The sequence below is a fragment of the Alligator mississippiensis genome, chromosome 13 (assembly GCF_030867095.1).
Source record: "Alligator mississippiensis isolate rAllMis1 chromosome 13, rAllMis1, whole genome shotgun sequence".
In the NCBI taxonomy this organism is placed as follows: Eukaryota; Metazoa; Chordata; order Crocodylia; family Alligatoridae; genus Alligator; species Alligator mississippiensis.
The window spans coordinates 57,311,323-57,336,523 of record NC_081836.1 but is presented as its reverse complement, the minus strand read 5'-3'; the positions used below and the strand labels follow the sequence as shown (position 1 = coordinate 57,336,523).

Here is a 25,201-nt window from a genome sequence, read left to right as displayed (position 1 = left end):
AGGATTACAAGTATTTTATTAGGAGGAAAAGAGGAAGGAAAGTAGGGTTTTTCAGTTGAGTGAGGAGTTTGAGGGTCAGCACTCCTGGGTTCTAGTCCAAGCTTGGGAGAGATGATGGTCTAACATGAGAAGGGACCAGGAGTAGGAGCTCTAGGGTTCTGTGCTCAACTGTGCTACAGATTCATTGTGTAACATTGGGCAATTCACTTAATCACTTATATGGCATGTAATTTCTATATAAAGCATAATGGAAAGTGTCAGGCAGCATTTACTCAGAGGTTGCTGCCATCTCCCTTCTGGCACTTTCACACCTCTTTTGAGAGTTGTGAAGCTTAAATAACATATCTCTGAAAATCACCCTTTGAGCAGTGTTCCAGGGTCTCAATAAAAGCATGTATTTGTATGCTCCTGCTTGCAGGGTGGTGGCTGGTAGAGAACGAGGACAAGCAAATAGCCTGGTTTCCAGCTCCATACCTGGAGGAGAGAACATTTGGAGAGAAGGCTCCAAGTTTCAGGGAGTCAGATGAAGAGGGTAAGCCCACTTCTTCCTTGCTGTGGCCCAGGTCTTTCAATCCTTGTTGTCAGCTCAGGGGCGCGTTCTGTTAGTGTTATCCTTCTCTGCTAAAATGAGTCCGGCGAGTTGCAGAACAAAGGGCAAACACCTCTCAGAGAGGGAGTGCGGGTTGGTGGTTATTGTTCACAGCTTGGGCTATGGAGAACTGAGTTCTGTTCCCAGTTCTGCTGCTGTGAACAGGTCACTTAAACAGATACAACAGTCAATTTGGAGATAATACTTCTATGTCTGAAAGTGTTTGCTACTAACTAGAATGGCCCCAGGAGGACTATTTTTTCCTCATTAGTTTCTTTCATGCTGTTAATGGCACTTTGTAGATAGGCAGGATCCCTGCTGGTCCTGTCAGCCCATCAGTTATTTTTCCCTGCCAGGCAGTTGGAAGTGGCCCTCAAAGACCGGAGCAGACCTTGGAACTACAGGCCTGTCTCTGTTAGGGGGCTCGGGAGATGCAGTAAACAGCAGCAGAAGGGAGTTTTCTGCTGACTTTGCTCTCTTCCCTTCTTGAACTGCAGAAGCAAAGTCAGCAGGAGCCCTTTTTTTGCCAGCGGAGAAGGTTTGCGGACATAGCTACGCCAGCGTAGGTGGGGTGGGGACTGAGCTCTTTACATCCCTAGCCAACAAAGCTGTGCTTGCAAAACTGTAGCATAAACCAAGCCTATACTTTTCTCCTTTAAAGCCTATGAGGTCTTCAGTCATTGTGGACTCTTTCAACCTCTGTATGATAGTTGTAGGATGTACCCTAAGCCTTGCCAGGTGAGTTAAGTCCTCCCATTGCTGGGCAGCCTAGACCAGTGGGTTAGTCTGGGGTTGCGATCCAGTGACCCCATACACTGGCTTGGCCCCACATGCCAGAGAAATTTGGTGCATGGGACCTTTTCACTCAGCCTGCAGGGCTCCCCAGGGGTACAGAAATTGGTTGGTGGGGAAGTGGTGGCAGTATTGATCACTCTCCTGCCACCATATTTCCGGGCCTGTGGGGAGCCCAGTGTGCTGGATGACATAGCCCAGTAGTTTGGAATTGGCCCATGGGCTGGATATTGAGCACCACTAGCCTAGACCATTGTTCTAGCCTCTCTTGTTCCCATACTCTACCCCATCTCCTTATCTTCTTTGTCTGCAAAGTGGAAATGATTCCTCCCTCCTTCCCACAGGGTCCAGGTATTACACTGTGCGGGCATACAAGTCTCAGGAAGCAGACGAGCTCTCAGTGAATGCTGGGGTCATTGTGGAGGTGCTGGAGAAATCAGACAATGGCTGGTGGCTCATCTGGTAAGGAGGTCCTCTTCTTCCCACCACCCCAAACCTTCTCAGTCAGTGTGGTGTGAGAGAGCCAGTTGACAGCAGGTACTGCTCATCTACTCTGGGTCCCAGGCAGTGGACAGTGGGGAGCTGTCACCCTGTTGCAGTGCCCCAGACTGAGTAGATAACACTCTCAATTGCAGAAGGACCTTCCCCTTCCCCCATGTCCTATGTACAGTTATGGGCTCAAATTCCTCATCAGATTCCAGGATCTGGACCCTGGTCTGAGAGACTGCCCATGCAACACCCTTTGTGCAGTACTGACTTGGAGAAAAAGCACCACCGACTGGGTGAATTTCCAGAGTGAAATTTCTCATTTCCCCACAGCACCTGAATGAGGAAACTCTACCTGTAGGCTGGGGGTTGCAGCCCTAGATCCTCTCCGTTTTATACATGGTGGGGGCTTGGCTAGAAAATGTATGTGGGCATGGATCCATGGACTGTAAGGGCCTCTCTGCACTTGCCTGCTCAAATCTGACAGGTCTGACCGTTCAGCAGCTTGTGGGGTCCCTCTCCCACGTTTGATATGGGGAGACTGTTCCATGCCACCCATCATTCCAGTTAGCATCACTTTGGGTCTTTCTTGGCCTCGATGTCACCAGGACCCAGGTCCCTTCACACCTTCCCTCGGCATTACATAGCAACATCAAGTTCTGTCCAGAAGTACCACATCTGGCATTTGAAGCTGGCACTTAGCAGCCACTGGCAGCATTTCCTACAGATGGGGGTGCTTCCAGGGGCACTGATCCCCTCCCGGGTGAGTTCTGAGCTGACAAGAAGCTTCCTTTACCCCTCATTGTTGTTTCCGCACCCCTCTCCCTCAGGTACAACGGGAACACTGGCTACATCCCATGCATGCTCCTCCAGCCCTATAAGAACCCTCACAGCAAGTTCCAAACGATTGTGAACGCTGGCCTCAACGCCTCCACGCCCAACCTGCACCTGCCCTCCAGCCCCTCCTCAGGGAGTGCTCTCCCGCAGGCCAACCCACAGTGGGGGGGCCTGCCCCAGAGCTACTTGGGGAGCGAGAGGGCTGACAAAGGCAGGGGTTCCTTGAGTAGAAATAGATCGAAATCCTTGCCTGGGCTGGACACTGCAGCCAGTTCCAGCATGCTTCTGGAGCCAGACAGCTCTTCTGTCAGCTCTGGGAGTGGGAGCGAACAGGAGGTCAGCCAGAAGCCTGGCTCCCCAAGCTCTTCATCTGGTGTCAGGCAAGGCAGCAGCAATCCTCACCTCAGCTGCAGGGACAAGAACAGTTTGGACTTGGAGGAGGCATCTTCAGGCAGCTCCGCGCATCCCCCTTGCTGCCCAGACCCTGCTGCCAGCATGCCCAATGTGCCCATGCGGCCCACCACCCGTGAGATCCTCCAGAAATGCAGCACTGTGACACGGAGAGCCATAGAGCGGTCTGCCCACAGACCCAGTCTGCTAGCCACACCTCACATCCGCCCCTGAGAGGGAAGGGGGCCATGAAGACCGGGACATGGGAACACGCAAGCCTCAGATAAAATCTCCTTGTCGTTCTGTGCCTATGGGAAGTAGGTCGAGGGTCTGAAATTTCCCAAATCACCGTTGCTCAGCTATCAATTCTGCACTGCAGCTGAAATTGGTGAGAGAGGAGGGTCGGTGCTCAGGCCTGTCACCTGCTGAGAGATGAAGGAGTTGGCATTTAATTCCTGTCTGGAAGATAACTCTTTCATGGCTGCTCAGCTGGCTGGCCTGCATTGATGCACTAATCTTGCCTTTCACTGAGAAGGAAGGGGCTGCTGGAACGTGGTTTGGGTCCGTCGTGCTGACCTGCAGAGGCTTGACACTGAGATTCACACTGTGTTGGTGCACTTGGATTGGATCCTTCATGCCCAACCCTTCCATGATTAGAAACAGTGTCTGCAGGCAGGGACATGCAATTGCCTGATGTCATTTCTGCTTCCCCCAGCCGGGTAGCCAACTCTTGGGATCAGGTTTCTGCTTTCTGGTAGGAATTCTCACATGAATGAGCTGAGTATTAACTGTCACTGAAGAGTCTCTAATAGTGGCTTGCTTTGCTCTCTGCACTGCAGTTCCTGCCTACAAATGCATGTCCTAAAATATGCTTGAGAAAAATCCATCTCTGACTCAAGCAAGGACTTTTTTTTGCAGATAGCTACTCACCCGTCATTGGAATTAGTCTTTCATACAGCTTTTTAAAAAAAATGTTGATGCTTAAACATGCTTGTGATCACTATGAATTATGTTTTGTCCAGCTTACAAGGAGTTGATATTGTTCTAAATTATATATGCCACATATACATATTTATGTCTGGATTAAGCACAAGCAAAAGAAAATATATTTAACAGAAAATCTGAGCCAGTGACCAGTTTTTTTATTTCAAAGGGTTATTAGCTCGGGGGTTAAAATCTTGCAGGAACCCAAGGCTGTTATGTTTCTAGAGTGATGGGGGCATATCCTCGGTTGTGTCAATGCAGCTAGGCAATAACTACCATTGGAGGATCCAGCCTTTGTATTGTACAGACATAACGTGAAGGAATGAGGCACTGGAGGGGATGTATGATCCACATGGAACTGGATATGAAAAGCAACATGTAGAAGGCCACCATGGTTGCAAAGTCATGCACTGAAAAGCTAGGAAATGCCAGAATTAAGGTAGCCTATGCAAGGAAAGTGTGACAGGCTGATGCAGCCTCTTGCTAGCGAATGCAGACTCCAGGAGAGCAATGTAGTCCTGAAGCTCCACATCTTTAACAGCCCTGCTTTCCTAACCACTCACTTCCCACCTGATTAGGGCTACAGTAGTGTAATCAGCTTGTGGCTACTCTGAGTTAGTTTTCAGCTTCCTTAGGATTTGCCTCCTTTCCAGATAAAAGAGCAGACACTTTTGCTTTATTTTCAGACCTCTAACCCTTGTTATCTGCTCTTCATTCACTGGCCCCTGTTGAATCACTTACCACAAAATATATCAGCATAAACACACCCTTCAAGTGCATTGTTCATTCTGTAGCTGCCCCTTTGAAGATTAAGGCTGAACTAAAGAGTTTATTACGGGGATTAGTCATGTTAGTTTGCTGATCCTGCTTATGTGAAGAGCTAATTCTTCACAGCAACTCAGGGAGCTGCAGCCTCCTTCCCAAACAGGGGGATGTGGATGAACACCCATGTCTGTACATGGGGAGAAATGAAAGCCATTTCCTTTTACATACACACAATCTTATTTGCTCACATGTGGTTCCAGCTATCCTTTCCACATCGCTATCAGTTCTGCCTCTGCACTCCTGCCTTCTCTGCTCAAAAGGGCAGAAGGATATTTAGTGCCTGAAACCTTCTCTAACATCTCTCTCAACTGTACAGTTGGTCCAGTTAAAGGTATCACCAATAAAACCTTGCTGCTTGCATATTTTCTGGACTATCCCAGCCACTACACTCCATCCCTTTGCCCAGGCAGAGGGCAGCAAGCTGTACTTAGAAGAAAAGGATCTTTTTTGTACTGGGACTGGAGTTGTAAGTCACTCTTGCAGATTATACCTTGCGTGGATTTTAGGTACCCCAATAAGTGCCTGAGCAATCCCCAAGACTCAGAACAGAGAGGAAACGACTTCCCATTTCAACGTGGGTCTCATGCACAGTCCAGCTGTCACTGCAGTTTCTTAAGGGAGCTAAAGGGACCGTCTCCAGTGGTGGTTTGTGTGGCAGGAGGCTTGGTGCTGAGGCAGCCTGCAGATGCAGCCAGGGTTGATTACAGAGTCATCTGACTCTGGAGGAAGGCTGGGCTTGGGTAGGATACAGGCCCAGACCTGAGTGGAGCCAGCAGTAACAGCTTGGAGCCCACTGAGAGATCAGCATCTCAGCAGGGAGGGCTGCAGCTCCAGAAGGTAACATGGAGGGTAACACCTAAGGCAGTCTGGAGGTTTGGGGAGGAACTAAAGGGAGGAGGAAGTTCCTAGGGACCCAGGGAGGGGTCTGGAGCCCAGACTGAGGGCCCAGGAGCCTAGCGAGAGTGTGGGAGCAGAGAGGGGCTAAGTGGAAGGGAACATCAACGAGGATGCCACCTGTGAGGCATGGAGCATCGCGTAGGGGCGGAATGGAGCCATGCAATTAGCCCATAAGGCAGTGACCACAGGCACCTGGTGGTTATTTGAGAGATCAATTTAGGAAGCTCTGGGGCAGCCTCCCTCACATAAAGACATGAAGGCATGCTGGGCAACTGAAGGGGTGATTGCCCATAAAGTGAGGGCTGAAGGGGCTCCAGGGCCTTCATGGCCACACCTGGAATAGCATCCTGTCCGTTTGCTCCTGGGAACTGCCCTAGGTAGTCTCCTACAGCAAGGCTGCCATGCAGCTTTTTCAGCTTTAGGATCTTGAACTAGTTATCCCAAAACAGGGACCATATTGTTGCCAAGTTTATATACATTACCTTGCACAGCTTTTAAACATGCAAAAGCTATTAGCAAGCAACAAGCAGTGGTTCACTGAGCACAGGGTTGAAGCCTCAGGCTACAACAAACACATACGGCAGTAAGGGGAGGCTTTCCTTCAATAGCTCTTTGTAGTACTATTGACTCCTAATCTGGAAACCTCTTCTCATAATCCATTTGCATTTCAAACTGCCCTGGGCCTATTATCTGCAAACCCGCTAGACTAGAACTGTCACTGGGCTAAAAAGCAGTAACCAGAGCATGATCGTTAGAGCAGATTCACCCTGTTCTCCTTATTTAACCCTATTGCAACCTATCTGTTGTAACACCTGAAGCAGTGTAGCTACAGGTATGTGAGCAAATAAATTAAAAAGTAGTGGTAAGAAAGAAAAGTGCAACACCTGCCCATAGTCTTTTTATCCATGGCACTTGTTTCGTCCTAGTTAAGTTTCAAGACCTCAATAATAGCAATGTACTGAAAGCCTGTCTGTGACCTCCAGTACCTGATCAGTCTTGCTGAGCATGCTTACACCCCACATAAGCACCAAAGATGCATAACTGTAGAGTTACTGTCACAGACTCTTCCCTTTTGTTCTGATCAGCAACAGGAACGAGAAGGTGGCAGTTTAAGCAGAGAAGCTCTTTTAGGCATTGAGGGTGATCTGAATTTATGGTGGCATTGTGGCCTATAAAAAAAATAAAATAAAAATCAGACAACGAACCCTGTTAGGCTACTAGCTTCACTTGGCTGCATTAAATTAAGGTCACAACAGGCGTGTTTTCTGTCTGCTCTCATCTGGAGCTTAAGGTGTCAAGTGAAATGTGCTTTGGAAATGGTCTGATTTTGTACTGCCAAGAAATCTGCACGTGGGGTCTGCTCTTATGGAAACTGTTTTGACTGAGAACATCTTGAAGTTCTCCGCTCGGTACATGTTCCTTTCTGTTCTTTGCCACAGGGGAGCTGTTGCTTGAGGAGGAGAAGCCAACAGCGCCAGTTCTTTTTGGACCAGGCAGCCAGTGAGGAGAGAGGTCAATAAGAGTTTCAGTGCAAACTTTGCCTTGCCAGACCCCCAGTGTCTGCTCCATTGCTGCTTTTGTTCTGTGTTTGTACTGCACACAGCCCTTTTCTCCAAAGATCTCAAAGCAGGTGAGTACAAGTGCTACCATTTTACAGAACCAGGGAACTGAGGTAGTCAAGCAGCTTGGCCAGGATCATGTCTTTCTCTAGGTCCGAGCCAATGTCAGGTAGTCAGAAAAAGACATGCATTCTGAGAACCTGGGTTCTGGAAGTGGCCCAGGGTGAAGGGAGCAAAAACATCACAGGATGTCATGGGGTGCAGCGAGATGCCTTCACACTCTGGACCAGGCTGTGCTCTGATGATCCTCACAGCACTTTCATGGCCCATATCTTGTGAAATCTGCCCAGGCCCTGCAGTGACCAAAACAACCTGTACAAAAGCCTGAATTCAAGCAGCATTTGCTAACTCTAACTCTAGGAAACCAGACTATGCCCTCAGCAACATGATACAGACACCCCTTAATTTAGTTCCTCTCCTTAGCTCACTTTCTGCCATGCCACCAGTCCGGCAACTGGTGTATGACTGCTGTTTTTCACACTGACCAGTTGTCTCACTGTACCAACATGCTCCCCCATCGACATGCTGTCTCTTGCCTTATCCTTAGCTTGTACACTATTTGGCCAGGGACTGTCCTTTGGATGGATATTTGTATAGGATGTAGCATGGTCTAGGATTATCTACAAGGGGTTCCAACACAGTGCAGTTACTTACCATAGAAAATGAGGGTTGGAAGGGAGCTCAGGAGGTCACATCTAGTCCAACCCCCTGCTTAAATCAGGACCAGCCCCAAATACATCATTCCAGCCAAAGCTTTGTTGGGCCGGGCCTTCAAAATGTCCAAGGATGGAGACTTCACCACCTCTCTGGGTAACCTGTTCCAGTGCTTCACTACCTTCCTCCTGAGAGTTTTTCCTCATATCCAACCTAAGCCTCCCTTGCTGCCAGTGGAGCCCATTGCTCCTTGTCCTGTCGTCTGCTCCACTGAGAACAGCCAAGCTCCCTCCTCTTTGCAGCCCCCCTGCAGGGAGGTGAAGGCTGCTATTTTTCAGCCTTCTCTTTGGCAGACTAAATCAGCCCAGTTCCCTCAGTCTGTCCTCACAAGTCATGTCCCCAGCCTCCCAACCATTTTTGTTCCCTCTGCTGGACTCTCTCCAACTTGTCCACATCCTTTCTGTAGTGGGGGGCCCAAAACTGGGCACAGGACTTCAGATTTGTCCTCCCCAGTGCAGAATAGAGGGGAACAATCACTTCCTTCAATCTGCTGGCAATACTCCTGATTAATGCTTACCAACTACTCACTAAAAAGGGAGAGTCTGTAATCTTCCAGCATGTGCATAAGGTCCAAGGTAGGTGGGCTCGGGGGGTTCTACCAGCAGGACCACTTACTGTAAGAGTGTCTCTATGTGGACACTTGTGCTATTTGCCATTTCTCTCAAGCTCATGCACCAACCCTTCAAGATTCAAGGTTTGAAGAGTGAGAGGAAGGTGATTCTTGGCTAGGAAGACCATCCCCTCCTTATCCAGGGCCTTGGGAGGCAACAAAAAATTGGTGGACTCACTATTTTATAAAAACTCACACTTAAAAAATTTATTATAAAAATACCATAGCTTCAGGGCTGGATGGGAGAGCCAGGCACCGTTAGTACCAGTCACTGCAAGTCCTTGGCTCTTGGTCATAGTCCTCAGTTGACTGCAAGTGGCATGTGAATGGTCACAAGCCATCCTTGTCCCACTTGGAAGTATCAGACAGCCTCATGTTTTGCCACATGAAATCAATGAACATGGCCGCTTGCAGTAGCCGGCCCAGTCTCTGGAAATGACGCTCTGCAAAAAAAAAAAGAAAGAAAGAAAAAGGAAATGTTTCTGCGAAACTGCTATGGAGGCCTGAGTGTGCCAAGAAAACTGGGGGGGAAAGGGGAATGCCCATCTCTGCCCTGACCGTGGTGAATGGAGGGAGCAGAGAACGCGGAGCATTTGCCACCTTTACTGACACTGAGAAATGTCTTCAAAGGGCACCACAGGCCAGTGAAGAAACTCCTGGCTATACCTCATGCTGTAGCAAGCTGTTAGCTACAACATCTCGGTCTGACATGCAGCTCAGAGCGCAGGAGTCAGGCTGTGGGCAAGATCAGGTGTAGTGCAGTGCAGTGCAGTGCTAGAGGTGTTGCTGCAGGAGCCCTCGTGTGATACAGCTGCGCAAACAGCAGGACCGAATCAAGGTGCAGCCTCCTTTGTAACTCACCGGTGTAGGGCAGAAGTGATTCCACAGCAGATTTAATGCCGTCGTACTGGAGGAGGCACTCGGGGGATTCGTGCTTTAGGAGGATGCCAAGGACAGCCTGAGCCTCGTGGCAGTTGCGAGAGTTTGTGTTCCACGTTACTGAGAACTTCAGCACGGCCTCTAGGAGGGAAAGCAGGAAATACACGGGTTACTCAGGTCTGACTGCGATTTATGCACAAGACAGCGTCACACCATGGCAGAGACCAGGCCAGGCCTATCCAGCTTCCCCCAGATTGAGTGGCAAACTTGCAGGGAAACTGTAACAGCACACAAGCCCCTCACTAAACTGACTGCGACCCCGGTAGGTCATAAACAACTGACCAGCAACATAAAAGAGGGGCCCTCTCAGCAGGGATGGCGATAGCCACATGTGACCAGAGTTCTGTATTCCTGGCCTTGTCATCAGTCCACCTCAGGCAACTTATTTAATCTCTCCTATGCTTCAATGTCCCCATTCTGTAAATGGGGAAAATAAAACTTAGCTGCCTCCCAAAAGGGGTTGGAGGACTTTGAGAACTTCCAACAGAAGATGCTATAAAAGTGCAAAATAACACTGTGTGAAGATGGTTGTGAGCCTCAAATCAGTTCATAGCAGGCTTAGGTCTACATCATGACCAGCTTCTTTCCAAATGGATGAGCCCTGCCTGGTCAGGGGTAAAGCCATGGCAAACAGAGGAAGAATCTGTTCCCGCTAATCTAAGACTTATTACTCATTTGAACCCACAACCAACCTTTCTGATCCTTCCGCAGTCTGAGGATGTTCGTTTCCAAGTTCTCTCTCCCATCGGTCTCCTTTAGGATGGCTAAAAGGAGGGGAAGAGCAAAAAGACAAGGAATCAGGTTAATACAAGTGTTTTAAAAGTTGAAAAAAACCAGAGTTCAGAGTTTGGAAGTAGGCAGTATCCAAGGATTTGGGACTGCAAGGTGTGCTCTGGTGAAAACAGGTGCGCTTTGCTCTTACAACTGTGCATACAACCCACAGGCCTAACTGGACAACTTCTGTAAGCAACCTTGTGGCAGCTGTGTACCTAACTCTTCCAAATCCAGATTCTAGAAATTATGGGTAAGAAATCAATCAAGGATGAGTCATCGACTTCCAGTAAAGAAAGGGCATCTTTAATCAACATATTTCTTTGTTTTATTTCTATTTATTTCTTTTCTCTTGTCCTGCTTTTCCAGACGACCGTCACTCATAAGCCTGGACAATAGGTTCTGCAAAAAACCCTATTTTATGATCAGAAGAGAGAGCCTGATTCTCCATTGGGTCATGGTTACATGTGGAAGGCAGCTCGAGTCTCTGCCAAACCACTGCATATACAAATCTCATATCTAGCCTCAGAGGATCTGAAGCTGGCAGCCTGACACCCAGAAGTGCAAATTACTGCTTGCACTGCAACTGCCAGGAGCATATTTGAAACTCAGAGGCTGCAAAGTAACAATTCACCTTGATAGAAAGTCTGGTTTCGGGCTACTGGTTTTGGAGAGAAAGCCCAAAGTGGCCTATCTTCTCACTCAAGACTCAAAGCTCCTGGACAATCAGTCACTGTCTGCTGCACTTAGAGGAGCCACTGAAGCGTATACAGATCACTGTGTTATACATACCTCTCTTGATGTGAGCGTGTGCAGAAAGACCACAGGACCACTACAGCCATGTGCATTGCAGTGAGGCAGTGGAGATTTCAAAGTGTCAAATGGAAATGGGGAAGACTGCAAGAGGAGCTGTCTGCCCAGCTGGGCTTCTACATTTGTTACCTGCCAATCCAAACAGATTTGGAAGGCCAGGGTAGCAGGCAGCATGCTGTCTCAGGATTACTTACCTTTGACCACTGTCAGAACGGTGTGCGGGCGATCCAGTGAGATTGCCAGCCCTAAAGCTTTCAGATATTTCTTCTCGTGAAGCAGGTTGGAAAGCTCTTGGTCCCTGGAAAACAGGAACAAGACTGCGTTAGAGGGGCTGTTGATTGATGGAACAAACCATACGCAGAAGGCAGCACATTCAGTAGTGACACTGTGGACAGATTTAGTGCCAAGAAGTTAATAAAAGGCTGCTGGCCAGTGCAAACTTCAGTGCCTCCATTGTATGGGTAATTATCCTAGCAGCGCATTAAAGGCTTTCCTGAGTTATTCTGTGCTGGCTGACATAGGAGAAAATGAATGATGAGTAAGTTTTAATGGTCCAACTTGGCTTATCTCAGCAGCACAGAAACATGAATTGATTTCTGAAGCTGACATATTACAGGAGGGCTCTGCAGGAACAGAAGAGCAACTACAGAAGATGAAGAGACTACAGCAGTATTGGGGCAAAAGGCAAGGAGTGAAACAAAGGAATGTCTTTCTGGAGAGGAACGAACTGAAAGGCCTGGATTACAGGCAGTCTTGTTGGCTAGCAGGGACCCATTCTATCACCTGCCATCCTAAGCACGTCTTAGGGTCACTCACTTCATAATCTGCTCCTCCTTTTTAGCTTGCTCCTCTGCCAGTTCAATTTCAGTGACATCCTACGAGAGATCAGAAGACAACTACAGTCAGCTTTTTCAATAAACAGCCAAAGAGCTGGTATCGTGTAGCAAGATCTATATGACAGGAACCAGCTGCTCCCCAAATTCTGGAACCCGTCCAGGCCCTTTTTAGACAGTGCCATCTTCCATCAAGAGCCAGGCTGCTCAGGGCCATCTCTTGTCTCTGCCTTTGGAGAGGAGTGACAGCGCTGTCTGGGGAATCTTGATGCTGGCTTTAGGTGAGATCCAACACTCGTTACAGCAATATTACACATGGAGAAGAACGGAGAGGCTAGAAGTCACCCAGAGTCAGGGTGGAGCTAGGAACAGTCCCTGCAATCTGACTCCTCCACCCTGCACTCAGATCACCTCTAGCCTACACGCTCTCCATTTCTTCTCAAGGCAAACCCTGAATCATACCTTCCACAGGGTGATGCAGGAGTCGCTGGAGGCTGTTACAACCATGTTGTCCTGTTTGTTGCTGTGCAGACCCCACACTTTGTCTTCGTGAGCGTCTAATGTTTTCACGCATTCGTTGCTTTTAATCGTCCAGAGTTTTAAGAGCCCATCAGACCCACTGTTGGAAAGGGGAACAGAAACAGAGCATCAACCTCGGGGTTTCAGTCTAGAGTCCTGTTCTCTGCCTGCTCAGCTGCAGAAGTGGTTGCATGGTAATAGCGGCTCTTGAACAGTGAAAAAGGAAACTGTCCTGGTATCTGAGGCCCTCGGTTCACCATCGGAGTCGAAGGACTCCCAACACTGTTGTGTGTTTATCTTTAAAGCCCTGTATAAAGCTAGAGTGGGTAGGAAGGCACAGAGAAGCTAAGTGTCTTGACAGGGTCTCACAGAAGAGCTGTGAACCAAACCTGGGTGTCTCACATCCCAGCCTAGTGGTATAATCCCAGTCTCTAAACAAGGCAGTCTGTAAAATATGGTTTGCTTCTCATGATGCAGGCAGTTTATTGGCTGCCAGCCCACAAAACAGAAAGCTAGTTCGTTCAGGTTTTGCAGTAGTAAAAGCAAAGAAACCTTTCCTCGAAGGCCCTGGGTTCATGCCCTTCAGGTGATTATTCTGTAGCGTGCCAGATGTGCTAGGCAGAACCCGCACCCCCAGAGCTGCTTTGCACACTGGGTCTACCCATGATCTCTGGTGGGGCGGGGGCATCAGGACGCAGCTGCCCAGGTTGGAGGTTGAACAGGGAAGGAGCTAATCTCTTCAGCGTCTGTCTGTCCTCTTCCCATCAGCCAGGTGAACTGCAGGCACCGTATCTGCTCCTTGGAAAGCCTGACAGCCAAGACACCAGGTGCTGAGCCAGCTAGTCGTGGCTCTGGGAGCATTATAGACCCAGCTCAGTGGGAGTCCTCCCAGACTTCCCCAGAGCAGAACACAGTTCCCTCTCTTGTGTGAATCCCCACTGTGAAGTGCGTGTCCCACCCTTGAGGAAGAGACTTTGCAAATCTAATCTGACTGCTGCAGCCTCTGCCCTCCAGTCGATGTTGTGGAACAAATTTCTACTCAGGACTGGCTCTGACATGCAGCACACAGGTTCCCAGGACCAGCACATACCTACTAAGCAGCTGTGTCCCGTGGCTCACAAAAATGATCTTCAGCACGGAGGCATCGTGGCCTTCAAATGTCTGGAAAATTAAAAAGGGAGCATAACAATGCCAAAGCTGCCTAGAGACTAACCAGCCACCATCCCTGCTGCAGATGCATGCCCGTGGTGCTGGCTCCACCAGCTAGCCAGGCCTTGCAGGCAATGCAGGGAGAAGAAATTGTTCAAAAAGGACAGTTCTCTCAAGAATGAAGGATTCCTGAAGCACTGGGATATAAGTTTCAATGGGCAGATGGGACTGGAGAAGTTCCCATGTCTGGACATGTCCTTGTATTACTTTGTTGAAGGCTGGTGTAGTTGCTTTAGCTTGCGATGCACACCCAAACCCCAAGTGGTATAATCAGAGGGAGACAGCTGTGCCCTCCTGAAAAGATTGAGTCACCAGCTATTGCCTATAAAATACAGGATAATGCTGCTTGGGTGAGTATCCCAACACTGGGACTGCTGGGTTCTCTAAAAGGAGCGGGACACAGCAGGAAGTGTGGAGTTTAGCGTCTGCCACCTCAAATTCAGTAACAGACTCTCAGTCTGGACACATGCTTCTTCATGAAAATCATTCTTGGCCTGTTTCCTTCGTGGTTACGCCTGCATAAGGTCAAGGGAGAATGTGCCTATTCTCTGGCAGTCAGCTCGTGAGCTAGAGGGAGGCAGTTACTCAGAGCACCGACTCTGCTCCTGTCCAGGGGTTGGCTTAGTGCCTATGCATGCCTCATATCCCAGTGACCAGCCCAAGAGAACAAAGTCAGGCCTGGGTTGCGTGCCGCTCTGCCTGGCAGTGCTGCTGTGCTTCTGCTAGATGGGCCAGCCCCCATGCCTGCTTGGAGCCGCCTTGCTGAATCTCTGTCCTGTTTGCGTTCTGTTACCTTTAGACAACTGAAGTCACGGAGACCCCACAACTTCACGGTGCCGTCAGCTGAGGAGGTGGCCAAGACCTGATCCACAGGAGAAAACTGCACACACCAGATCCCACGTTTGTGTCCAGTAAAGACGCCCATCAGAGAGCAGTCAGGACAGGACCAGAGCTTGGCCGTCCTGTCCTGAGAGCCGGTGGCAATCAGCTTGTCATTTGGAGAAACTGCCACACTGTTTATATCCTAGGGAAAGTCAGGTAGAAGGGTGCACAGGGGTTACGTTCTCTTGCCAAGCTTACCCAAACACCTGGTCAATCCAGGCTAGGAAACAGGAGGGGGGAGCAGTAAGAAAACTTGCTAAATATGCTCCAAAAGAAAAGAAACTCACTCACATCTGCTGGCATTTTACCTTGTTGTGACCCTTCTCAGTTACTTGGGCCTGAAGGATTTCCGGACTCGAGATCAAGGCGGCTTTGGCTTTGGAAGTGAGGGACTCTGGGAGATTCCAGACCTTGATCGTGCTGTCTTGGCTGCAGGTCACAACAAAGCTCTCTTTCATTCTGGAGGGAAAAGGAACAGGCCAAGAGGAAAAACGTCAAGTGCAATGAAGCAGAACAATCACTTTACCGACACGGAGAAAAGGCCTCTTTCTACCACCTTCTGCACGTATCCAGACACTCAGCTAGGACGCTGAACAGCTAAGTCCTTTAATGTTTTTAAAAGCTTCAATTAGTTTCAGGCAAGCCCTTGCAAGAGCCTCTGACAGTTCAGACATTAGCCACAGGCACTGTTACTCCTCTGAACCGAGCATCCATTCCTGTATCACCGCTTCTGAGTACAGAAACTGGTCTTCAGAAAGGAAGTAGAGACTGGAGGAAGGAGCAGAACGTATAAACAAGCAGGGCTTCCCAGGCAGGTCTCTTATCTCGGTGTTTTTCCAGTTCAGTACCATGAAAGCCAGGAACCTTGATGTACCTAGCCCCTACGGCTTTGTGTTCTTTAGGATACTTAGATGTCAGGTCAAGGATGAAAAAACCAAGCACTAGGGCTGGATGGGGTGGGCACTGGGGTGTCAAGCGCCCCCCTGCACCTTCAGTCTGCTACATCACATTGGCACCAAGAATTACAAGGATCCAACTCCAGCATTTGCCCATGTGTGCTATAAAACAAGTGCACCTCCCGCCCCCTCCAGTGCAGGATGCTACACAGGCGACAGCGACCTGGCTTCATCTAGGTGGCAGCACCTGCATTCAGATGAAGGCCCCATGTAAGAACAATACCTCCATTACCTCGAGCAACAGATTGTGCCCACTCCATACGTGTGGCCTACTCCCTGAGCCAGGCAGAGCACCTCACCCGCTTTATTCATCCGCCAGATTCGGAAGCTTTTGTCCTGAAACAGGAAAGCTGAAAGTCATCACCCTTGCAAATGGATTAGAACAACAAGTGCTGAAAGGCTTGGTATGCACTGCCTTCAAATAGCATCTGTCTGCATTTTTCACAGCATCATTCCTAGCCAGACCTGAGACTTGGGCTTATGGATTGGATTTGGCCAGGTTGGGGAGCTTGCGCTTTGTCCCTTTGCTTTGCCTTGCCTCCTGGGTATGAAGAATACAAAGCTGTAAGAACCCAGATGTACGTTGTCTCTGCTCCCAGGCTGTTTCACAGCCGTACCTAGCAGCGAGCTCACCGGCTGCAGAGCAAAGCACGTACCCAGGAAAAAACGTGGCACCACTATAATAAAAGGAACACGCACTTTCCTGGGGCTAGTATGAAGAAACGATGGTGAATGAAAGAGTGGGGTTTAGAAAGCACTCAAAAATGTCCATGAAAGGGGTAAAGCTCAACTGCCAGGGCAGAGTTCCCTTCAGTGCAAAGGTCCTTCCTAACACTGCCAGCAAAGAGCAGGAAAACTCTGCCCAGGAGACCAAGAGTCACTTAAAGTAAAATGCCTTCTATAAAGGAACAAAGTACCCCATTACCTTGGCGGAACTGGCAAACATCATGCCCTTTCTGAAGACATCCAGGGCCAGAACCGTTTCTGAAAGGAGACAGTAAGAGAGCAGCCATGTAGCCTTCTGCCTGGCCAAAAGACAGACATGAGATATGGCTGAGACCACCACCTCGTGATGGGGCGGCTCCGACAGCCTCAGGACATATCAGCACTGTGAGCTCCAGCGCGTGCTGTTAAGTGACTGGCTGAATCTGTAGATGAAACCCCAAACACACTGGACTGGTGTTCGGAGATTACCATCACCCCAACTCTCTAACGGAAGCAGATGTCGGTGCTGGTGAATGGTGCAGGACAGACAGCCCCGAAAACTGGAAGCTTTCCCCTTGTGCAAAGTGGGCACAGCACGAACAGCAGGAGGGCAAGCTTCCCGCACGTGCTGCCTACAAACCACGGGCCTCTATGCTGCTCTAGAGAACTAACAGTGCGGCAGGATCTGCACAGACAAGTCTTAGAAAGAGAGAAGCCAAATGACAGGAGAGACGCACACGCTCCCCTCCCTCCCAGCACAGAACTCACAAGCGTCTCAGTCCCTCATACCTGTGTGCCCATAGAGGATTTGGCAGTGTGACGTTGCTAGTTCAAACAATTTCAGCTGAGGGCTGTTTGTAGCCACGACAATGTGAGAGTCAGCAGGACCGAGGAACCTCACGTCCAAGACCTCATCGTTGTAACCTGCAAACTGAGGGCAACAGAACAACAGGCAGTTTAAAAGGCAAGGAATGAGCTGGCTAGAGCAGAACCAAACAACAGCTCACATACTCGGTAGCACCGAATTACTGTTGCTTTACCAGGCAATCTTTCAATCAGTGCCACACATGCCAATCTGAAAGAGCAGTCTCCCTTGAACACACACGTCAGAGGGCCTGGAGCACTCCTAAGCTGATCTACTCCTCGCTGACCATGTGTTTCAATACTTTCCTCTACAGAGCAACCTCTAAGTCCCAATGATCAAAGCTCAGGACCCTCTGTTGTCCAGTCTCTGGCTCCCAACTCCTTGCACCAAGTCAATGCCGTATGCAAAGCTCTCTCAAATAACTCCCCCCTCTGCAAAGCCATGCTCTATGCCTTGGAGTCCAATACAAGTAGATGGACATGTGGTACCGCACTAGAGAGGGAAAGACTTGGTCAGACAGGGAGCTGTCCCAGAGGGCAGTGAGAAAGGAGAGAGAGACTATCCATACCTGCTTCCTCAGCTGAAGAGTCTGAATGTCGTACAGGACGATATTATGCTCAGCAGTCACGGTTGCAATCTCGTTTTTCTCGGGCACCAGCATGCACTTAGTCAGGCTGTGTTCATTAGCTTCCTCCTCTCCAGACTCCACAGGCTGGTAGGGCACAGGCTGGGTGTACACGCAGGCAGCTGTGGCCGCGTCCCAGATCCGCAGGGCCCCTAATGGAGGGAAGGATCGCTGAGGGGCAGCTTCATGGCATTACCAGGGCAGTATGCCCCAAACCGTCTCCTGAGCAGTACTGTATCAAACACTGGCCTTGCTTACACGATCGTGCTGTTCTGGTTTACTAAAGCTGTGACCGTCCATATATTGTTTTAGCGGCGCACAGAGGCTATGTGGACACTTGTTTTGGCCTAAACCTCATTTCAGGTTCCCCCAAGTCAGCTGCAAACAGGCTTTAACTAAACCAGTGGCTTTCAACCTCCAGTCCATGGACCCCTGGTGTCTGGAGACTATGTGTAAGGGGTCTGTGAAAGATGACTATGATCAATGAAAAGTATGTGAATACCCACACTTATAATTCAAAGCCCCTCCCCCCCACCATTCAAAATTTTAAGGGGTTTGCAAATGAATAAAAATGTTGAAACCACTGAGCTAAACCAGTGGAAGCCACTGCAACTGGGTTAAGAGCGTCTACACAGGGGGTTGCACTGCTTTAAAACCCAGCTTAATTTAAACCAGTGCAATTTTCTATATTGGACAAGGCTTTGAAGAAAGGAGGTGTTGTCTGAGCTCACTTTAACTACAGGATCTGTCCAGGCATTCAGTGCACTCTTCCCTAGGGGAAGAACAAGGCAGAACTGGGCTGAGGGAGAAAGTGCTGCTTCACCTCCCGCGGGCATGCTGGAAAAGGCTCGCTGACTTGGGCAAGGGCTTTTGTCAGACACAAGGTAACGGCAGGACCGTGAGCCCTGGCAGCGGAAGAGAGTGGAGTTCCCTTCCCTTCCGCAGCCAGGCAGGGACAAGGCAGGAAATACCAAGGGGTTTGCACTCACCTTTGCTGCCAGCTGTGACAAAGTGAAGCCCTTGCTTCTGCACGCCGAGCTGTGAGAAATCTCCATCCTCAGGTAACAGGACTGCAGCTTCCACGCTCTAGGGGTGATTCAACAGGCCATGACACACTGGCTGGGAGCCCCGGATCCAATTCCTTCTCAGCAAAATGTGAGAATTTTATGGAAAGCTATTTTTGTTATCCGGCTGAGCTTTGCCTTCCAACTGCACCCACGCTGGACTGTACAGGAGCATGGGAAACAGTAATGCAGGCAAAAAAAGCCACCCTTGGCTCCATAAAGGGTGACGTCCCTTTTCACCCTCAGGACTTGAACAGCAGATGGCACAGGTGAGTGCTAATTGCTCCATGACACCAAAGAACGAGGGGAGAATAAATGACACAGGAGGGATGCTGGAAAGGTGGCTTCACACCCAACCAGAAGACACGTGATGTGCAACATCAGAACCTCCAGGATCCAGAACAGGAGCAACCCTCTCATGTAGCAGCATCCAGGCTTGGATTGCAATTTGGGCTGTATTTGGACCAGTTTCCTAGAAGTCCCAGTAGCTGTATAAATATTTATCTGCTTGCTATCCCCTTCCCAGATCCTGAGCCCCCCAGCTAGAAAGCATATACATGCAGCAACGGGAAAGTTAAATGCGAGAGCCTGTCTAACTGCTCAGTCTTGAGGCAGGCCCCCTTCTCTCCTGCTTGGAGGTGGTGCTCCACTGAGGTAGAAAAAGTCTTTCAGCGTAATCTCACCTCATACACAGGGATAGTCCTCTTGGCTGCTCTTGTCTTCAGGTCCCATACCATGCAGATTTTATCACGGCCTGAACTGCAACAGAGTTGATAAAAGCATTTTCACTAGCAGCCCCATTTGACCAATGTGCAATTCCAGAGCTGGAGTTGTGAGGACTCAGCACTTCTCTAGGTCAGACCCATAAAAGATGAGGTCTGTGAGCCGGTTCAATGTTGTCTGTTTTACAGACACAGAAAGCGAGTCACAAAGAATGGTAAAGCAAAACCCAGACCCCAGGTCTCTCCTCTAATGTCCCCACCTGAGACCGAATGGGCAGCATTGTCAGTCCTCTGCTCCCATGCAGAGTACAGGTATGCTGTGTGTTTCTTGGCAACAGGGAGGTAAGTGGAAGAGGCAGGCTGCGCCCTTAACCATGTTACCTGATGAGCGTATTCCCATCTGCAGCAAAAGTAAGAGAAGTGATAGCGCTGTAATGGCCGTCAAGCACGGCAATGCACTTGCTGGAAGTCAGGTTCCAGATCCGGATCTTATAGTCCATTGAAGAGGAGAACAGCTGCAACCGGGAGATGTCGGGGTGGAACTCAACAACACTGAACAGAGAGAGGAGAGAGACAGACACACTCACACAGAGCAGGCACGGACCATCCAGCAGCGGTAGTTAGTGTGCAGCCTGCCCAGAAAGTTCACTTATGTTAGCTGCACTGAATCTAAGATCCTATTTCCTCTGCAGGATATCCACCGTACACACCTGGTTTATCAGAGAAAGATACCTACGGTCTGTGCTTGCCTTATGCCTCTCAATTGCCAGCATCTCAGTTTAAGTCTACAAAGCTCTTTAATGACATCATACACTTCCCTATCTCGTCTGCCCAACACAACCACCACAGGACTCTGGGAAGAACAGTGTTAAGCGGTGTAATTCAGCCAGGATGTCACGGCTGACATCCTTGCTATTAAGAAATGCTCTGTGGGATGTTTTCACGTGTTATCTCTAGAAGAAACCATGGTGCTCCCTATCATCAGCCCTAACTCAGAAGTTCTCTAAATCGGGTTATCCTTTATAAACTGGAGTTTCAGGAATCTCATTCACAAACTCCTATCTGCAAGCTGCAATTCCTTATTTTAAACAGGCCTCCTGGGTGAAATGTCATGCTCTGGTGACATGGTCTCTGCTCGTTTCCTTAACTGAAAGGTGAGAATAAGAGGAATTTCTCATTACTGTACAACCCCTGCTGATCCTTTCAGGTTGTGTGTGCAGTACTGTTTGATCACATCCCAGATCTTGATGGTGCTGTCACAGCCGCCTGGGAGAAGACAAGACAGGAGAAAGGAAGTGGGGTCAGCACATCAGAATCTGTATCCGAGTTTCACAGGTTACAAAAGCGCGTGCGAGAGAGAGAATGACTAATCATAGCAATAACCATGGAGTACTTCCTAAACCTGAAGGTTTTGCAAAAGTAACTCATTAAACTTGCAACAGGTGGGTAATTTAATCAGTACTCACAGCTGAGGAGCGAGAGAGACAGAAGTGAAATGACTTGGCAACAGCCCTGCAGGGAGTCAGCTTCAGGGCTTGCGTCAGCTCAGGAATTCCTGACCCCCAGTTCTGTGCACAGACCCTCAGACCAAGCTGCTGCTTTAAGTACGTATTACAAATATAGAACGTTTATTGAATACGTTCTCTCTGTGGAGCTCATTACATGATTCTTGATGAAAGCAAAGTCTTGAGAAACTACCTGTTTCTCTTCTGATTTCTTACAAACATCAAGGCATCTCTATCTTATATTGTCCTGAATAAGCCTAATATAGCCAAATACACAGACTTCTTCACCTTGCAACATTAAATAAGGTTGTACCTGTGGCTAACAACGTTGAAGTGGAATCGAAGGTCATGCTGGCTACTGGTGCCATATGCACTGCTTTCCACGTGCGCGTACACTTGTTCTCTCGCCAATCCCACTGTTTTAACAGCAATGCTCGGCTTCCCGTCACGAGAATCTGGTGACAACAAAACCAGGCAGCAAGAAATAGAAACTCAATTAGCTAGTGCAGAATAGGACTGTATTTTTAGGCTCACACCAAGTTTTAGAAGACCTGGAATCAGGCCAAACCCTAGAATTTTCAGTTACCAAAAGAACCCAATTCTGAAGCCAATTTATTTCTCTGTGCTACACATTTTGCTTTTGTTGTAATAACGTCCAGATTCAAACAAAAATAAAAGCACGTTGTAATGTGATGGACAGAAATGCAATTGTGTAATGCCACCGACAGAGACTGAGTGCGTTACAAGTGTGTTCAGAAGCAACCGGCATGCTGTCAGGACCACTGATCAGAGGCAACAGTAAACACCTAAGCACGCCTGCAATGCATTTATGCTTTGTAAGTTGGAAAGAGAAACTAGGAGGAAGTGTAACTTGTCACATACCTCATCATCGGGACTAAGAACGAATGACGTAATGTCCTCTTGATCTTCCTATAAACAAGGGAAGACACTTGCATCATCTGCAGAATATTTGTAAACGCCAAGGTCCTACTTTTCTTACAGGCAGTGTAAACACTAGTTTATATCTACAGCTTCCTGTACTCACTGAGAATGCATTTCACTGTGTAACTTCCAGTGGGAGAAGCTCCAGGAGGGTCACAAGGAAGTCAATATATAAACCTGCTGAAGGAGCAACTCCCACCTGTGGATGCATTTGCCTGGCTGCGGGATGTAAACCCATCATGTTTCTGGGAAGCTATTCATAGCTTCCATTTAACTTACATCATTGACAAGCGCAAACTTTTTGTTCTAGTTGGCCCCCAAAAGCCCCACATTTCCAGAGAGAGCACGTGCAGATATGTTGCCTGCTCTGACCAGGGGGATCTGATACCGACTATATCAATTCTCAAGCAACTCTCAGCAGCATCATTATAGAGGCATCTGGAATCTGGGACTAAATCCAGTTCTTGATGCTGAGAAATACTGAACAGATCAAGACTACAGGGATCCCACTTGGACAGGTGGGAGAGTGAGTCGTTCAAGAGAAACCTGAACGAAGCACAAAAGTCCAGGAAAAAATCTATTTCCTTGCATGCCATGTGCAAAGGCTGCTTATCCAGGGAAACTCAGAAGCTGCTTTTTTCCACTGATGAAAAAGATCCTCTCTGTGCTGTGATATAGAATTGAATCAGCAATCTTCTAGCAAGATTTATACTATGGCAATGTTTTCAAATCATACCATAGCTAGGGACATGGTGAGCAAATAATGTATTTTTCTGGTTGTAGATTTCTTGTTCTTTATTCTCCCAAATTTTCACTGCCAGTGTCTTTGGAACGGCGGTGGCCAACCTGTGGCACTGGCAGCTGGGGTGTGAGGCACATGGCAGACTGGGGAAAAGACAAGCAGCACAGCAGCAGATACGGCAGGAAGCGGAAAGCGGAGCGGCAGACCAGGACGGGGAAGGGGATGAGAGTGGCACTCGGTGAGAGAGCGGGGCTAATTTTTGGCATGCCTGCTGAAAAGGCTAGCCCCCACAGCTTTAGAAAACAGCACAGAAATAAAGACATCCCTCAAAAATCATTTGAAAAAAACCTGTTGATTGAGTAAACTTTAGTTTAATTTGCGTCTCTCACCTGCTCGATGCTGTGAACCACAGCTCCTGTTGCTATATCCATTACGTTCAGCTTGGTTCCACAAGGGCAAAACATATAGTTTCCATCTCTGCTTATCTGGGGGGAAAAAGGCACAAGTGTCTATGGAACCAGAAAAATAGCTGACTTTGTTTTTAGCAAACATTAGCAGTGACACCTTGCCATTACTCTCTGCCTCCAGCATTTCAACAAAGGAAGGTGGGGTTTGGCAGTACCTGAATTTTCCCTCCTTTGTAGAAAGGCTCAATTTTCCTCGACACAGCATAGCTGAAAGGAGAAACAGAAATACAAGTAAAGTAGCAGTTAAAACATTTTGTTCACCTCATTTGCAAACCAACACACCAGGATAATTCTTTAAGCGCACAAACACTACATCCGTGCGTCTTGCTAGGCTGAACTTGATGTAATGACTGCATGGAGATAAAAGTCGGGGAATGAAAGAAAAGGGCCAAACAAAAGTGTGTGGAAATTTGACTACAGTAGTACAGGTTGTAGCCGCGTTGGTCTGAGGACACAGGCAGACCAGGTTCTTTGGGTAAATCTGATCTCTTTCATTAGACCAGCTCAGCTGGAAAAATTCTTCGCAAGCTTTTGGGTACAAACACCCTTTGTCAGGTGTGTAGGTTGTCGCTGAGCTGGTCCAAGGACACAGGCAGACACGGTTCTTTGGGTAAATCCCATCTTTTACTAGACCAACTCAAATAGTCACAAAAAATTCTTCTTTGCAAGCTTTCGGGTGCAACCACCCTTCGCCAGGTTGAGGAAGCGGCTGCACTTGGTGTGTCAGATGCTTCCTCAGCCCATTTCCCAACAACTTAGTTGGAAAAATTTTTCTTTGCAAGCTGTTGGGTATAAATAGGCTGAGGAAGCACCTGACACACCAACTGCAGCCGCTTCCTCAACCTGGCGAAGGGTGGGTGCACCCGAAAGCTTGCAAAGAAGAAGTTTTCCAACTATTTGAGTTGGTCTAACAGCAGATATCAGATTTACCCAAAGAACCTTGTCTGGAAATGTAATTGCTATTTTTTAGCTGGTTTAATAAAAAGGTATCGCTTCTGAATCAAGAGTTTCAGAGTTTTGTATTTCTGGAAACATAATGCGTTGCCTGAGACACGTCCGAGCAGCTGAAATCCTTGTAAAACGCTTCAATGCAACTGTCAGGTCCCATGACCGCTTTTCCTCGATAAATCTCCGTTTCCAGCTTGCGAAGCCAGGAGATTCAGACACTACCCGACTCCAGCTGCTCCCAGCTTGGCATTGCTTTCAACAGGGCCGACTTCGGCGTGGCAGACCCTCCAGAGCGTTTCTTTTCCCTTGCTACAAATGGCAGCGGCCAGCATGACAAACGCGCCCTCGGGAGGCAGCGGCACAGGCAGCTGCGGCTCAGCAAACCGCGGGCGACTTGGAAAACGCCGATTCCCGGCACGGCCACGGATCCTGCGACCCGTGAGCAGCCTGACAACAAATCTGGTCCTTAGCCCTTCGCGCCGGATGCGGCGGGTGCCGCATAAACGTATAACATGCAAAAGACGCCGACCGGCTGTCGAAAGGGGTTTGGAGAAACCCGGCCAAGCTCCGTAGCGAGGAGCTTGTTCAGTATTAAATTGCTGCGGCTTTCCCACCGGGAAAGTCAGGGGGATGCTGTGGAGCGGCGGTGCCCGTCTGGCACACGAGGCAGTTGCGGTGGAGGGGGCAGCTTTCCCCCATCCCAGGGACGTGGCCTGGCCCCTATCCACTCGCACAGCTTGGGGCTGGGTGGCAGTGGGGGAATTGAATCGCTGCCGCTGCCCCCTTCCACAGGGAGTGCCGCGGGCTGGGCTGGGCTGAGCTAGGCTCCCCCCCGGCCCCGCTTCTCACTTGGTCTTGAAGCGCACGGGCGCGCTCCCTGCCGCCATGCCGCCCCGCTCGCCTGCCCATGCGCCACGTGCGCACCACTTCCGGCGCGCTCCACTTCCGGCG

General features: G+C 49.0%; 2 protein-coding genes across 4 annotated transcripts in view; one reads left to right on the top strand and one right to left on the bottom strand.

Annotated features, from left to right (window-relative positions):
• Window positions 1-23,229, top strand: part of NOXO1 (NADPH oxidase organizer 1) — a 26,097-nt gene extending 2,868 nt beyond the window's left edge. Inside the window, exons 6-9 of one of the 3 annotated variants that reach the window (XR_009456383.1) lie at window positions 419-532; window positions 1,726-1,843; window positions 7,240-7,430; window positions 22,877-23,229. Coding sequence is in view for 2 of the 3 variants with exons in the window: in XM_019494579.2 (XP_019350124.2) it covers window positions 419-532; window positions 1,726-1,843; window positions 2,698-3,328 (863 nt within the window). In the remaining variant the exon portion in view is untranslated. Of the gene's footprint in view, window positions 1-418; window positions 533-1,725; window positions 1,844-2,697; window positions 4,220-7,239; window positions 8,860-22,876 lie in introns of those variants that run through there. The other 2 variants (XM_019494580.2, XM_019494579.2) reach the window with 2 other exon arrangements.
• TBL3 (transducin beta like 3) lies at window positions 8,924-25,201 on the bottom strand. Its single transcript, XM_006270500.4, has 22 exons — window positions 25,100-25,201; window positions 23,458-23,509; window positions 23,225-23,320; window positions 22,034-22,081; window positions 21,465-21,606; window positions 20,828-20,912; window positions 20,028-20,198; window positions 19,608-19,683; window positions 18,850-18,946; window positions 17,804-18,012; window positions 17,160-17,301; window positions 16,591-16,649; window positions 15,898-16,001; window positions 15,018-15,168; window positions 14,621-14,851; window positions 13,709-13,779; window positions 12,562-12,718; window positions 12,083-12,141; window positions 11,461-11,564; window positions 10,375-10,446; window positions 9,605-9,763; window positions 8,924-9,186 (listed from the first exon to the last, which is right to left on the bottom strand). Exons 1-22 carry the CDS (start codon window positions 25,135-25,137, stop codon window positions 9,074-9,076), a joined length of 2,436 nt encoding a protein of 811 aa, XP_006270562.2. The 5' UTR covers window positions 25,138-25,201; the 3' UTR covers window positions 8,924-9,073.

Coding starts and splice junctions, on each gene's coding strand:
- TBL3 (XM_006270500.4), bottom strand. CDS start 25,137: ATGGCGGCAGGGAGCGCGCCCGTGCGCTTCAAGACCAA. Junction 23,321..23,457: donor ACAAAGGAGGGAAAATTCAG/GTACTGCCAAAC, acceptor TTTTCCCCCCAG/ATAAGCAGAGATGGAAACTA. Junction 12,719..13,708: donor GGGACACAGCTGCTTAGTAG/GTATGTGCTGGT, acceptor CCTTTCCAACAG/TGGGTCTGATGGGCTCTTAA.